Below are 13,923 nucleotides of genomic sequence, written 5' to 3'. Positions count from 1 at the left end.
TGGAAGTTTCCATATCTTTAAAAAAACAGCGCATAAAGGATTTGCTATGTCATTTATTGTCGTTGGTTTGGGACAGACTTCCCCTCCTACTAATTTCTTTGTAGTGCTTTGAAAAAAAAAGAAAATTTCGGAACATTTTCTACAAACGGATTTGTGTTCTTTTTCGTTCTTGTTTATTCTCACGAATGAATATGACCAAAATACAGCTCCGTCTTCCTCAAACAAGAATTTCAAAAAAAACTTGGTTCTTATTGATTCTCATTTAAAAGAGTAAAGGATTTTATATTTCTGAAATCAAATACAAGAAAAAAATATATCCATTCTTTTCTAGGTAACTCAATCTTCATTTTATATTCAAAAAGAAGAAAAGAATTATTTCAACTTTAGTTGAGATACTAATTTGTAATCAACAAACAGAAGTTCTTTTGAAAATTTTGAAACAAATAGCATCTCGTTGGTGATAGATTGACTGACAGTCAGCGATCAATTTATATTTATATAATCCTTACAAAAACTACCTAGGTACTTACTTAGTCACCGAGTTTCATTTGATTCTCTATCGGCATCTACACCATTATTCCCCTTTTCCCTACACAAAGCACGCCATCGACAAAAGAATTTACAAACAATTAAACACACAGAGCCAAAAGCAGATATAGAAAGAAAAAGAAGAAACAACAACAACAACAAAAAAAAATATTAAAAGAAAGTCCCAGTCCCAGTTCTTAGCTCCCAGCTAGCAGCACAGCAGCTTCAAAAAAGCTCAAAATTCTTCCTCTCACACATGTGTGAAGACAATGAGGAGCAAATAATAAAAAAAAAAAGATCCGAAAAAAAAAAACAGGATGACCAACAAAAACAACCAAGAAGACGAACGGACACACAGAGAAGAATAGGAAAAACAGAAACACAGCTCTGGCACAGCATACAGCAACACCATTTATTTCACCCAACACCATTCCGAAGGCACAACAAAGAAGCGAAGAAAATAAAAAAGGAACGCCAGATATTTACTCAAGTGATTGGCTGAGGGTTGCCAATCGGTCGCTTCGCTAACCGTACCCGTGCACCGTATACACAAAAACGAAGGAGTGGCTTAAAGTACACACAATTCACACCACTTCAGACCAGTCAATCGTCATCCTCGTCGTCGTCGTCGTTTTCCTTTTCGTCATCCTCATCCTTCTTGAAGTTGTCGTTGTAGTCCTCTTCATTGTCGGCCGTCGCCGTTCCTTTGCCGTCGTCGCCATCGCCACCATGCTCTTGGTGTCGCTGTCGTCGCCTGGTGTTGTTTAGAGAGACGACTTGGCTAGATTTTCACTTGTCCTTTTGTCAATGTGTGTAGTTTAGTACACCTTCTTGTTCGGTCTAGAAAGAGAGATATATCTAAGGACTTATGGACAGGACAGAGCACTGGCATCTCGCCTTAGTTAACCAGAACCGGAGTCAGATCCGGAGACACAGCCACTGTGCCACACAAATGAAAAGGTCTTTCCACCCACCAAAAATGACAAAAACTTTATATGACACCTCTGGTGTGTGTGAGCAGCATCAGCAAACACACATCTTCTTACAAATTCTCACACGATGACAGTTTGTGTTGTTGTTTGTTGAATAGAGCGATAGGGGATTGAGGACTGCAGGATACTGATGGGAATATCTATCTACCAGTTTACAGGGTAGCTGTAGGGATTTTCCAAAATTTCAATGACCCCCTCCCTCTTCCGCCATTACTTATCTTTCCGATTTCATGTGCAAAAGATGACACCGATTAAGGGAGGAATTTTTACACAAACAAAACGCTTGCCCAACACACACGTCGACGCCGTCGCTACTTTGACAGTTCCATCTACCATCTATCTACCTTAACTCTACCTACCCATCTGCTTTTGCTTTTTGTTGTTGCTTTCCCCCGAAAACACCAACACTGAACACCGAACACAGAACACTCATTTCAACTCTGAAGAATGGATGAATGATAACAAATTCTATTACTCTACTACTACTACTACCATAGTAATCAATGGGAAGAATGAACTCGAAATCGCAGTCGAAGTCGAAGTGTATAAGTGCATAAACTACTCTCGTCGACTGTGAGCTCTGAGCTGCGACTACGACTATATGAGGTTGATGATGGTGGTGGTGAACAGTTGGTGGTTTGAACGAATTGGGGGTAGGGTAGTCGCTAAAAGAATATGGGGCGGAATAGGCGCTAGTCAAACACCAGATCAACACCGTAGGTGCGATGGTAAACACGACACTTCCAAAAGTACACCAACGAGAGAGAAAAAAAAGAGCTCAATTCACTGAATACACAAAAGAGATTGTAGTGTGTATCTATATACCTACCTACTCACCAAATTCAGGTGGTGGGTTGAAGCAGGGGTTGGTACTTGCTACCTGTACCTACTGTGAACTATGATAACCAAAAAAAAAAAGCAGAAAAAAAGTGAATGGAGAGATAAATAATTTAGGCGAGGATGCTCAAATGAAGAGGCTCTTGATGAGTTTTAATTTAATTTTCTTCGAATTCACCACGATGTGAGGTGAAATAGCAAGTTGATTGGGAATTGTGTGATGACATTTTAGCACAAACACGAAAGACAAAAAAAAAGAATATTAACTCAAAATGCGACACAGCATTATCCCACCCCATTACACGCGCCGGTGACAAAGTTCCAGCCCAGCACCTCTATCTAGGGTCACACACACACATCCAAATACACACACTCATATACAACACACACAAAACACAAGCTGAGGAGCAAAACGTCAAAGTTAGCCATATTTGCGCCGTGCCAAAACGATGACACCAACAACGGCAACGGCGACGGCACAAGAATACGACGGCGACAACGACACAATCTTCATTGCGACTCTATTGCCGTCTCGTACACTTCTTCTGGCAGCGATTTCATGTGACATTCATGGTGTACATGTTTGCTTCTTTGGAGAGGGAGGGGTGTAAAACTAAACCCGGTTGGTCACCATTTTTGTATCTATTCTTAGGATTTCTCGTGTTGCTTCTCTTTTTTTCCCGTGTATTCGATCTCTGTCGACCGGTTGGTTGGGTTTTGCTTCTACAACTTGTATGTGTGTGTAAATCTGTGGTTAAACTTGTCGCCTCGCACACATAGACACCCACCTACATACAAACTGGTCAGAGACAGAAGTGGTTTTTCTGGTTTGTGTCATTATCTTACTCGGTCATACCTTTGCCAAAGAGGAGGGCAGCTAGAGTATTGCCAACAAACAAACGATGCTTGACACCATCAAGGTGAGAATGTGTTAGTGAGGATAATCCGTGGCGGCTTGGTGTCAAGTCTTATTAGAATTCTCTTGAGTGGTTTCTTGTTCGAATTCGTTGGATTTTTGTTTTTTTTTTCCTGTTTGGTTCATCGTTCATGTGACAATTGTGTGTCGCGCAATATTTTTCACCTCTCTCCATCACATGGCGCACATGGCTGTGGAACAGAGATGGCGTTATGGGTTTTGTAGCTCCATCTATCGGAGTGTAATTGCTTAAACTACTTTTTGTTTGCCTGTGCGCGCTGGGCGCTGCAAGTCCACGGTGTTAGTCTGTTAGTCTTCTTATTGGGAATATTTTTCTGGTTTGGGTTTGGGTTAATTTTTCTTGAGTGGTGGGTTATGCGGCTGTGTGCGAACTGTCATTGTGTGGGTGAATTTTTTGGTGAAAACAGGGGGGTTGCATTGTATTGGAGATTGTATGTATTAACCAGTTCGTAAGCGACCGGCGTTAAGTTCGTATCGTGTGTGTTTACCTTTTTTTCTCTCTCAGCGACGGCGACGTTTGTTTTTTTTTTCCTTTCTTCACCCCTTAACCTCACCGTGTCACCATACACCGCACCGTCTACAAATGCTGTTAATCCGCGAAAGGGGCTTTTTTGTGTGTACGCTGTTGTACGTTGTTTATTGGGGGCAGGAAGAAAAGTTCGCATAATTGTTTTTTGAAAGCTTTTGACACCTTCGCTTGTTAAATGTGTGGTGTTCTCGATTCTCGTCGAGTTAAAAAGGTAAACGCTTTGTTGTGAGTATTTTGTCGGTTTGGCTAGGTAAACACACCGAAAAAAATCAAAGAGAAAAAATCATACCTTTACAATTATTTATCGTTCACAGAAGAAAAGTGTGTTGAATAAAAGAAATAATTGACAAACGTCATTAAAAGTGCAATCAATTCTCTCCTAAAGTTGTCATTGTGTGTTTTGTAATACAAAATACACCTTCCTACCTAAAATTAAGTGTATAACTTTTGTTAAACAAAACAAATCGTTTTAGAAAATTTAATCAAACAAAAAGTGAAAAAATAAAAACAAAAAAAAAGGAGAGAGGTGAATTTTAATAAAAAAAAAAATAATAAATAAGAAAATATTGTGTTTCCGACTTTGGTGACTTAAATTGTAATGTAATGAGATACGACGTCCAAGAATTCATTCAGCAATCTGAAGATCAAATCAGTAGGTTTGCAAATGGGATGGCATATCATCCATTCCTGCAGCTTTCCCGACCCACTGACTTCAGCGTGTCATCGCTGTTGACGGCGGGTAATCAACAGCAATCAGCGACGGCCGCTGGGGCAACAATCTCACCAACATCGCCACTACTTCACCAGCAACAGCAGCAGCATCAACAAACGTCTCTAACGCCTGCAATAGCCGCCGCCCAGCAGCAATTACAGTGCGGCGGACAGTCCTCACCTGTCGGCGGACAACAGCCCCAGCTGTCGCCCAACGTTGGCAGTGCCAACAACAACACAACTAGTAATAATAATAACAACAACAACAGTAGTAATAATAGCTCTACCAATAATAGCAATAGTAACAGTAATAACAACAACAACAACTCCGCAACAACGCATCAAGCGCTGGCCGCTGCTGCGGCTGCTTCAAGCCTAGGACACCACCCGCACCACTCGCATCACTCAGCGGTACCAGGTCATCCGGCGTTGGGGCATTTGCCACAACAACCGTATTTTCCCGCCGCTGCTCTTGCCGCACTTGCCGGCAGTCCGGCCGGTCCACATCCTAGTCTTTACCCGGGCGGTTTGTTGCACAAATTCCCCCCGCATCACCCGCACGCGCATCATCCACTGGGGACACCGTATACGACGGCGGAAGACGTTGTGTTGGCGTCAGTGGCAGCACATCAATTGCATCCAGGCATGAGGCCGTTACGAGCGTTACAACCGGAAGACGATGGGGTCGTCGATGATCCAAAAGTGACGTTAGAGGGCAAGGATTTGTGGGAGAAATTCCATAAGCTTGGAACGGAGATGGTGATAACAAAAAGTGGAAGGTGAGTTTTTGTTTTAACTTTTTTTTTTCAATTTTTCATTTGCCGTCGGCAAAGTGACAGTTACTCAGCGCCTAAGTTTTTCGTTCAAAGTGAAACCCTTAAGTGAATTTAACTTCAACTGACAGTTCAAAAAAGTTACAAGACCAAGTATAATTACAAAACCAATGAAAAGTGACATTTGAAGGAGTAAAGACATTTCAACGAAATTTTGAAGAAAAAAATTAATGTGTTCTAATTCGTTTAGCCCATGTTTTATAAAAAAATTCATTGACTATCCAAACATATAAAATAGGCTCAGTAGATAGTCATTTCATAATCGAGTGCACCGAAAATATTTGTATTTAAAATTTAGGTGAACATAAAAACCTCGTTCTTATATTATAACTCAACAAAAGATAAAATTTAATTTGGTAACAAATTTAATCGTGTAAACCAAGTTTGACATTTGAAAATAAGAGTTTTAACAAAACTCTGTTAACTGGAGTCAAGTAGCGCTGTTCAACCTTTTGTAGCAATTGAAACTAACATTTCTCAAGTTTCTATGCACAAAAATACGTGTTTAATTCTTTCATCCGGGAAATTAGGTAGTTTAGATATGAAAGACCCCAGCAATTTCAGTAACCTGACCATGACTACTCAGTGTATTGTCTAATTTATATTTTACTCATTTATGACAATTTCGGATTTGTCCCCTCAGTTTTCTCAGATATCGAAACTTGCTAAATAATCAAACAATTTGATTTAAGATAAGTATTACTCAAATAAACAAACCTTTAACCTACTATTTTGTTTCAATCTCTCTTAGGAATAGACTCCTTAATCAATAGATTTTCTAAAAGCTAAAGGCAATAGATGTTTTTTGTCTCCGAATACATTTTTAATGTTTTCCCGACGGAATAAACCTTCTACATTTATTTCTTTTTCATAACTTAACATTAAATTTGGGATCATTAGATAAATAAAAGTCATAATATAACAGTTTTGTTAAAAGTTTTTTCTTGCATTCAATTAAAAATGCATAATTACATGATGTCTCGAGATAAACAATCCTGAAAAGACTTTCAAAAACATACTAGACAAATAAAAAAGGCCTTTTTTCTTGGTGCACTAACCTCCAAAACACTTTCTATGGATATTTTATTGAAATAAAATATTTAATTCCAATTGAAAAAACTGTTATACGGTAATAAATCAAATCAGAATTTGAAAATTTTACTGTTCGGATTTAATAAAAGAAATATCAATTTAAATTACGATTTTTTAATGGTTGTAACCATTATTCTTCATGGTTCTAACCATTTCTCATGGTTCTAACTACTTTTAGTACCCATGTCAACTTAAAATTGGAGCTATATGCTCTAAGCAGTTCTAAATAAAGCTCAGTGGTCTAATTTGCACTTTAATTTGCTTTTTTCCAATTTGGAGACAGAAAATTGTTTTTACCAATCAAATTATAGAAATATGTACCTGAATTTCCTCTGCCATCGCTTAAATTTACAAACAGTTTGCAGTTTTCAAAGACAATATCTCGATAAATACAACCTATAACAATTATAACAGTTTTCGAAATAAAACGAATAAAAAAACAGCAAGTAGCTAAATATATCTGTTATACACTCGTTTTTCCAATATAGGAGTATCTTCAGCCCTTAAAAAAAAATCAAATAACAAATGTACAAATATAAAAAATTCATAAGGATGAGTGTTATAGAACTGATTTCATACAAATCGGTGAAGAGTATTCTGTTATTAAATCCATACATTTTTCAAAATCATTTAAAAATAGAATTTTTTTGTAATGCAAAAATAATTTAGCTGTAAATATTTATACGTATACGTTTTAATTTGATTTCTAACCAAGTATAACAAATAAAGGATGAATTTTTGCCAGAAACATCAAAATTGTTTGCCAAACATAAAAAATAAGAGAATTTGAATGGAGTTTAAGTTATTTTTTTTTTTTAAATCACCATGTTCCTAAGTCGTTACTTTTTGAACGCCAAGGATTAGTACTATCCGGCTGTCAATTTTAGCAAGTTTTCCGTTCTCTACTTCGAAATTTCATTGCAAAAAGTCACAGTAAAAAATTTACAAGCATTTAAATTGAAGCAGGCTGACGATGTGATAATCAGTACCTCCGCAATTTTAAAATAATTGTGAATACGTTCATAGATCATTAATTGCTAAACTTTGTCTTGTGTTTTTGTCAAATTCTCCCTTAACTTGTGATTTAATTTGACACTTCTGAAATTTTCAGAAATTATTTTGCAAATATTTAAGCTTTGAACTCAGCTGAAATTACGAAACTAAGGACTTTTTCATAAATGGAAATTTTTCCAAGAGTTTGACAGGCAATACTGAAAATGTTCAAATAAATTTTCTAGTTGTTGAATGCTCCGGGATTTTAGAAATTTGAACTACATAGAAAAAATAAATCAAACGCAAAAAAAAAAATAACGAATAAAATAAAGTTTTCCGATAAACAACGCTGTGCAAAAAAGAGTGGAGACTTATCGAAATGATAAAATATAATTTCCACATTCACTGAACTGACATAATTTACATTTAAAAACTGTGGACACAGTCGAATATCTATAGACTTCAGTTATCAAAAGCCTTTAAAGATCGAGAAAATTTTTACCTTCCATACAAAATTCTCTACAAAATTTAGCTAAGCTTATATATATTCAAGAATTTCAGCCGAGTTGTGCGCAGTTCCAGCTAAAAAATCACAATTTCCTTTCCAAGTGCAAATGTTGTTTATTTCACAATTTAGCGCACAGAAAAAAAGCGAAGAAAAACATAGATACAAAATGTTAAAATTAAGTTCGATCTGCGTACTAGACTTTAAGCAAGGTCCGGTTCATTATATTTTTCCTTTTGACGGACAATTTTTTCCCACTGATCAGATAGAAAAAATCATCAAACTGTTAGTACCTACAACCTTGACATTTGTAAATTACAAGACTAATTTGTAAATGTAAAAAGTTTAATAAACGATTTCTTGTCGAACATTTTCTTTTGAACATTTTCAAGAGTTCAAAACAACGCCTAAAGTGTAAAATATATTACCCTCCTAGATTAATTTTGGCTATTTTTACAAAAGTAGTCATAACATTTTTGAACAAAAATAACAATCTTGTTTACTTCCAAGTAACCTCCTTTTTTCTGTATAAGTCTATTTTGCAACCGCAAAGTAGGCCCAACAAAATAAGTATAGATACCTCTAATATCCTTGGCAATTATATAAAAAAAAACTTTGTCGGCTTTGCAAAAAGCTTATGGAATCATTTAATTTATTAATTAAAACCTTATCAATAATTGAAAATCCATATAATTCAAATGATTTCACATGTAGCATGTAGCGGTAGCCATTTTGTAAGACCTTTTAAGTTGAACCTGCTGCTGTCCATTGATTTTTCACCGACAAATATAAATGAAACGATTCTTAAACTACGCACTTTGAAATGATTAAGTAGTACAGAAGTGATCTCGATTTCATGTTTAATTTAATTGAATCGACAAATGATGGTTTGATTAATTCGCGCTTTCGCTTTGATCTGCGTGTGCCGACAAAATAATTTGATTTGATTTTTTTTTCAATGCAATGCAATGGGCGCACGGTGTGTGAAAATATTTGCACTTGTTTTAAATTTTTTTTTGATAGGTACTCATATATTTTAACTAAAATTGAATGGACTTTTAAAGAAGTAATTACATAGTTGATGTAGTTGTGGACCGATAAAAAATTAGGTTGATAAGTAAATAATTTTACTTAAATTTAAGCCATATCTACTCAAAATGATTTCATATCCATCCATTTTGAAATATTTTCGCGATCGTGCGGGGTGACAATGACAATGTTTGAGCATAAACACCACTGGTAGGTAAGGAATAGTTTTGAAACGCCATTTTGTGTTTACTTTTTCAACATTATATAGGTACATTTTTTTGAGCTTTTCCAAATTTTCACAATTTCCTTGACAAATTTTTATAATGATAGAAATTTTTGCAAAGAACTACGTTACATCACTTGGATGATATTTTACTTGAAATAAATCTAAATTTTCATAACTTCACGAACTGTACCTAATTTTTTTTCCTAATACCTACAAAGCCGACGGCAAAACAAATTTAACTGGGAACGAATATTTTTGAAGTTAAGTTTAAGTTTTTTAAATCAAAATATAAGTTTTCGGTAAGTGTTCTAATCGAAAAAGTTGTCGTTCTGGAGAGTTTTTCGCCTCTCATTCGCTTTTTTATTTCAATTTTCAACACAACCAAAATTTCAAAAAATACATTAATTTAACAAAACCGTTTAAATGTAATAATTTTATTTTTATTCATTGAAACCATTGGCACAGTTATTTTGAAAATGTACTGTTTACTTTTTTAAATGTACATTAACGATGTTTAGGGCCCACGGATCTCTCCAATAAATTGTACAGTGGATTTCTTATGTTTTTGTTGACTCCAATTTAAAATGAGTGCCTATACAAAAGAAGAGAAAGAAATTTACAATAAAATTCTGAAAGTGTTATACAAAAATGTTTATAATAATTAGGTATCGGTTTGATTTTCTATTTGTCTTGATTAAACGATCATTAGGAAATCCTCATCTAAAAATACCTTGAGTAAAGACTAGAATTCTCCAATTCTCAGCTTTGATATTGTTTATATAGTTGGAAAGTAAGTATAGAGATATAGTTTAGAAGGAAAATTAACACAAATTTGCTTAAGAGAATCCTGAATCTCACAAGCCACAAGAACCTTACAAGGTGAAGGGAATTTTCCATTGTTAGGAATTATTTATTTCAAACTTCTAACTAAGAAATGTCAAACATGTGAGTTGTGACCGACTAACTTCAGAGGCGATCACAAATTAGAAAGTTTTTGTGATATGAAACCTTAACAAAATTTAACTCAGCTCACCTTGTGACTTGTGTTGTTTGCCAGTAGCCAGTTCGGTTAAACTGCTTTAATTTCTTCAATTTGGAAAATTTAAAATGGCGAACACATTTTACAGCTTTGAAACCCTATTCTGTCAGTAACCTAAATTTCATTTAATTTCCACTTAATAAATACGTTGATAGCGCTTATTATGCAATGAAAGTGTTATAATGAGATAATTTTTTGAAAATAATTAATGAAATTGGGTTCAAAATCATGGTTTAAGGAGACAAGGTTATGTAATGCGCAGGTTGTCAAAAACAAGAACTGTCAGATAAAATAATGCAAAATGGCTTCTTGAGTTTTTTTGACAGATGCGTTATTAAAATTCTTCTTGCTTTTGACTTTAACTAATCAAACGTCATAAGCTAACGACGCCATTTTGCATCGAAAGGCAGAAGAGAACGAAAATGAGAAAAAACGAATGATATTAGCTCGTCTCCTTATATTATTGTTCAAAATGACGTTTTATAACAGTTAAATGAGAATTTTATTGAAAGGGAAAGAGATCAACTTTTATAGCTATAATTTTGTTCCCAATTCTTTCACACTGTAAATTTCTCATTGAGCAGCAAAATATTTAACTTTAAGGTTTTTGAAATCTCAGAAAATTTCTTCGGAAAAAATCTTGAGATTCGAATCCAAATTTAATATTTTGAGATTGAAAATTTCTAAATGTTAACAAAATGGCCCATATCTTTTCTCCCTTCAAAAACGAAAAAAAATCGTCTTATAGATGAAAGATATTATTTCAAATTGTTTATCTAAGTTACATAAGTTGGTGTGGTAAAGAAATTTTTAGAATTCAAAACTTTTTTTTTTTTATTTAGGGCCAAATACCAAGAGTTTTTTTTTTATTTATTCAAATCCTATCTTCTCATTACCAAATAAATATTATGCAAACAAAATGTTTATACGCAGTTTGCAAACTTCTATATCTGTAATCTGTTCTCTCTCCAAATTTGCATACATAAAATTTCACGCTTCATGGTTGTTTAATACATGACTGCTGCTATGCGTTATGATTTATACAATTGGAAACACTATTATACAAAGTTGTAAAAATGGCTTTAGATTCTGTGAAAATTTTTGTGTGCAAATTTAAAAGATCTTGACGAAGATTGAATTTGAAAGATACATTAACTTAAGATTGATTTAAATGGAAAGTTTCATCCACATCCACATGCAATATTACAAAATTGTTTAAACATAATGTTGTGTTTCCTTATAGACAAATTTTTGATCATTTCATGTAACGAAAGGAAATGAAAAGGTTATTTTATTACCTAAATACATCTGAAGTGAGCTATATTTTTTAAAAATCTATAAACAGCTCTTAATAAAATGAACGACTACAATTTTTTTAGTCAGCTATTGTTTTTATTGTTTATTTTTTTAGATAAAAAAGTACCTATCTTTCAATTTTGATTCTCATTTGAATAAAAAAAAAGAATCAGCTATAAATTTTAACTGCGTAACTTTAAACTTTTCTATTTTTTAGTTAAGAGTTTTTTTCTAAACATCAAATCAGAAAAAAATCATAACTGTTATAATTTCTTGACATTTTGATAACAAATGTCCTAAATTTTCAAAAATATTTGAGCAATTTTTAATTTTCAATTTTGTTGATCTGTCACATTCTTAATATTTATACAAAATGGTCTCCAAAAGGTGAATTTCGCAACAGCGAAAATTGAGGTTTTGGTTTTCCGACTAATTCTTTATCGTATGAAAAAATAAAATTTAGGGCTCAGATTATAAATGCACTGGATTTCTTCTGGTGTGGAAAATCTTTCCAATTTTCTTTCGATTTTTACATCTTTTTCAGAGGTTCATAGTTGGTTCCATATCATACTATTCAAACCCAATAATTCACCCTGAAAAAAAATCAGAACCACTATGGCGTTTTTATATAACTTCTTAAGTTTTTCCCTCGGAAAATCGATTATACATGGTAAGATGACGAGTTGCAGCTGCTTGAAATACAGAAATTATTGGTCCCTATGCATTATTCATGTAAAGATTTAAGGTGCGAAGCTCAAAGAAATCATATTCGGATACAGAAATGCAACAATAAAATCAGTATAACACAAAAGTGTGACGTCACTAAAATTTGAATGCAGTTTGAAGAGGGGTTGATTTGATTTTCAGTATAAATCTGAGTTAAGCGCCATTGTGAAAAATGCGTAACCCTCAAAATCTTGAGAGTATATAACTGCACAGACAATTTTTAATTAAAATTTCAATTCTGATTTTCTTATTGGAATTATGTTTTTAGAGTAGATTGCCTAAAAAAATCGAGCAAAGTATAAACTTGCCGAAAAAAAACTTACTTTCGTTGAAATAACAACAATCGTAGTATGTGTTTATTAAGTGGGTATGGAAGTAAGGAAAAAGCCATAAAGGGCATTTTTTTAAGGACTTGATATTCATATAAAAAGGTGATAATACAAGATTAAAGACGTTTAATAAGCCTCTTATATTCATGGTTTTCTTCAAATAAATTTGAGAAAACATTAGAAAATGCATGCACCTGAAACAAGCCAATAGCCTAGCTCACTGATCACATTTGGCAGTGTATTCCCTACAAAGTATAACAGTTTTTGTGACTCAATTAGAAAATGACAATTTTTAAGCACTCCCACTTCTTGTAAATCTGCCGAGCACACAAAAACAGAATTTTCAAGAAGTAAAAGCAAGCAAACTGATGCAGAAAGCTAAGATTTTGGTTTAAGAACTTTTTTTTTATAATCTCTTTTTACAAACAATTGCCTTAGTATATTTTTGTAGTTTAAGGATAAGAAGGTGCTGAAGTGAAGCGTTTAAGTAGACGGGAAAAATGCTTACAACGAGACAATGTCATTGCAATCAAGAATTCTTTCAAATTTTTTAATAAGAAAAAGAATATAAAATCAAAACAAAAAAAAAACATGCGAAATCTATATTCAAATTAATTTAATCAAACAAAAAAAAACCTTCAATCAAAAAATATGTTGGGGACTGTTAATTTTCCTGTCATTTCTTGATTAAACGTATAAAACTTACTAAAAATTAAGCAAAACCTGTCAAAAAAGACTTGAAGTTTGTTACAGGGATTAAACTCATGTACAGTATATCTTAAGTCTTTGGTATAGTCATGATAACTCCATTCAAAAAATGTCGTTCAAGAATATATGTATTTCCATAATTGCTGGGTCTAAATTTCGAAAACTAAATTCATGTGAATTAAAAGCTGTTTTACAATATTTTAATAACAATTTGAGTAGTTATAACTTTATTTGGCAGTTATCTTGTTTATACCAAACATCACAAATATGTAAGACCTAACTGGATGAATAATAAACAAAATTATCCCTGAGAGTGTAACGTCCCCGTTTCATATAAACCAAAGCAATAAGTTTATGAAAAGAGAATTTGAATTCCTTTTTTTTTTTCTAAAATGTAAAACGCCCTTAAAGAACCAAATCCATTTCAACTCGATCCAGCAAAGTGGTCAACACTTCATATAAACGTAAACCTCATTATTCTGTTATAAACTATTAAACTGTTATACCAATAAGCTTGCAGCAATCAATAATAAAGCTATTTCGATATCGTATAATCAAATCATCAAAAATAAACTAGTACCTACAACTAATGATGTCCAATAAAATAATAATG

At 33.7% G+C, this 13,923-nt stretch overlaps 1 protein-coding gene across 7 annotated transcripts in view; it reads left to right on the top strand.

Moving 5' to 3' along the window:
- Positions 1-13,923, top strand: part of LOC129919529 (optomotor-blind protein) — a 149,508-nt gene that overhangs the window by 14,443 nt on the left and 121,142 nt on the right. For 4 of the 7 annotated variants that reach the window (XM_056000442.1, XM_056000439.1, XM_056000438.1 and 1 more), the window contains exon 1: positions 524-5,313. In XM_056000442.1, coding sequence (XP_055856417.1) covers positions 4,427-5,313 — 887 coding nt within the window. In that variant the 5' untranslated portion in view covers positions 524-4,426. Of the gene's footprint in view, positions 1-522; positions 5,314-13,923 lie in introns of those variants that run through there. The other 3 variants (XM_056000436.1, XM_056000435.1, XM_056000441.1) reach the window with 3 other exon arrangements.

The sequence above is a fragment of the Episyrphus balteatus genome, chromosome 4 (genome assembly GCF_945859705.1).
Source record: "Episyrphus balteatus chromosome 4, idEpiBalt1.1, whole genome shotgun sequence".
NCBI classification, from domain to species: domain Eukaryota; kingdom Metazoa; phylum Arthropoda; class Insecta; order Diptera; family Syrphidae; genus Episyrphus; species Episyrphus balteatus.
This window is presented reverse-complemented; position numbering and strand designations above follow the sequence as displayed.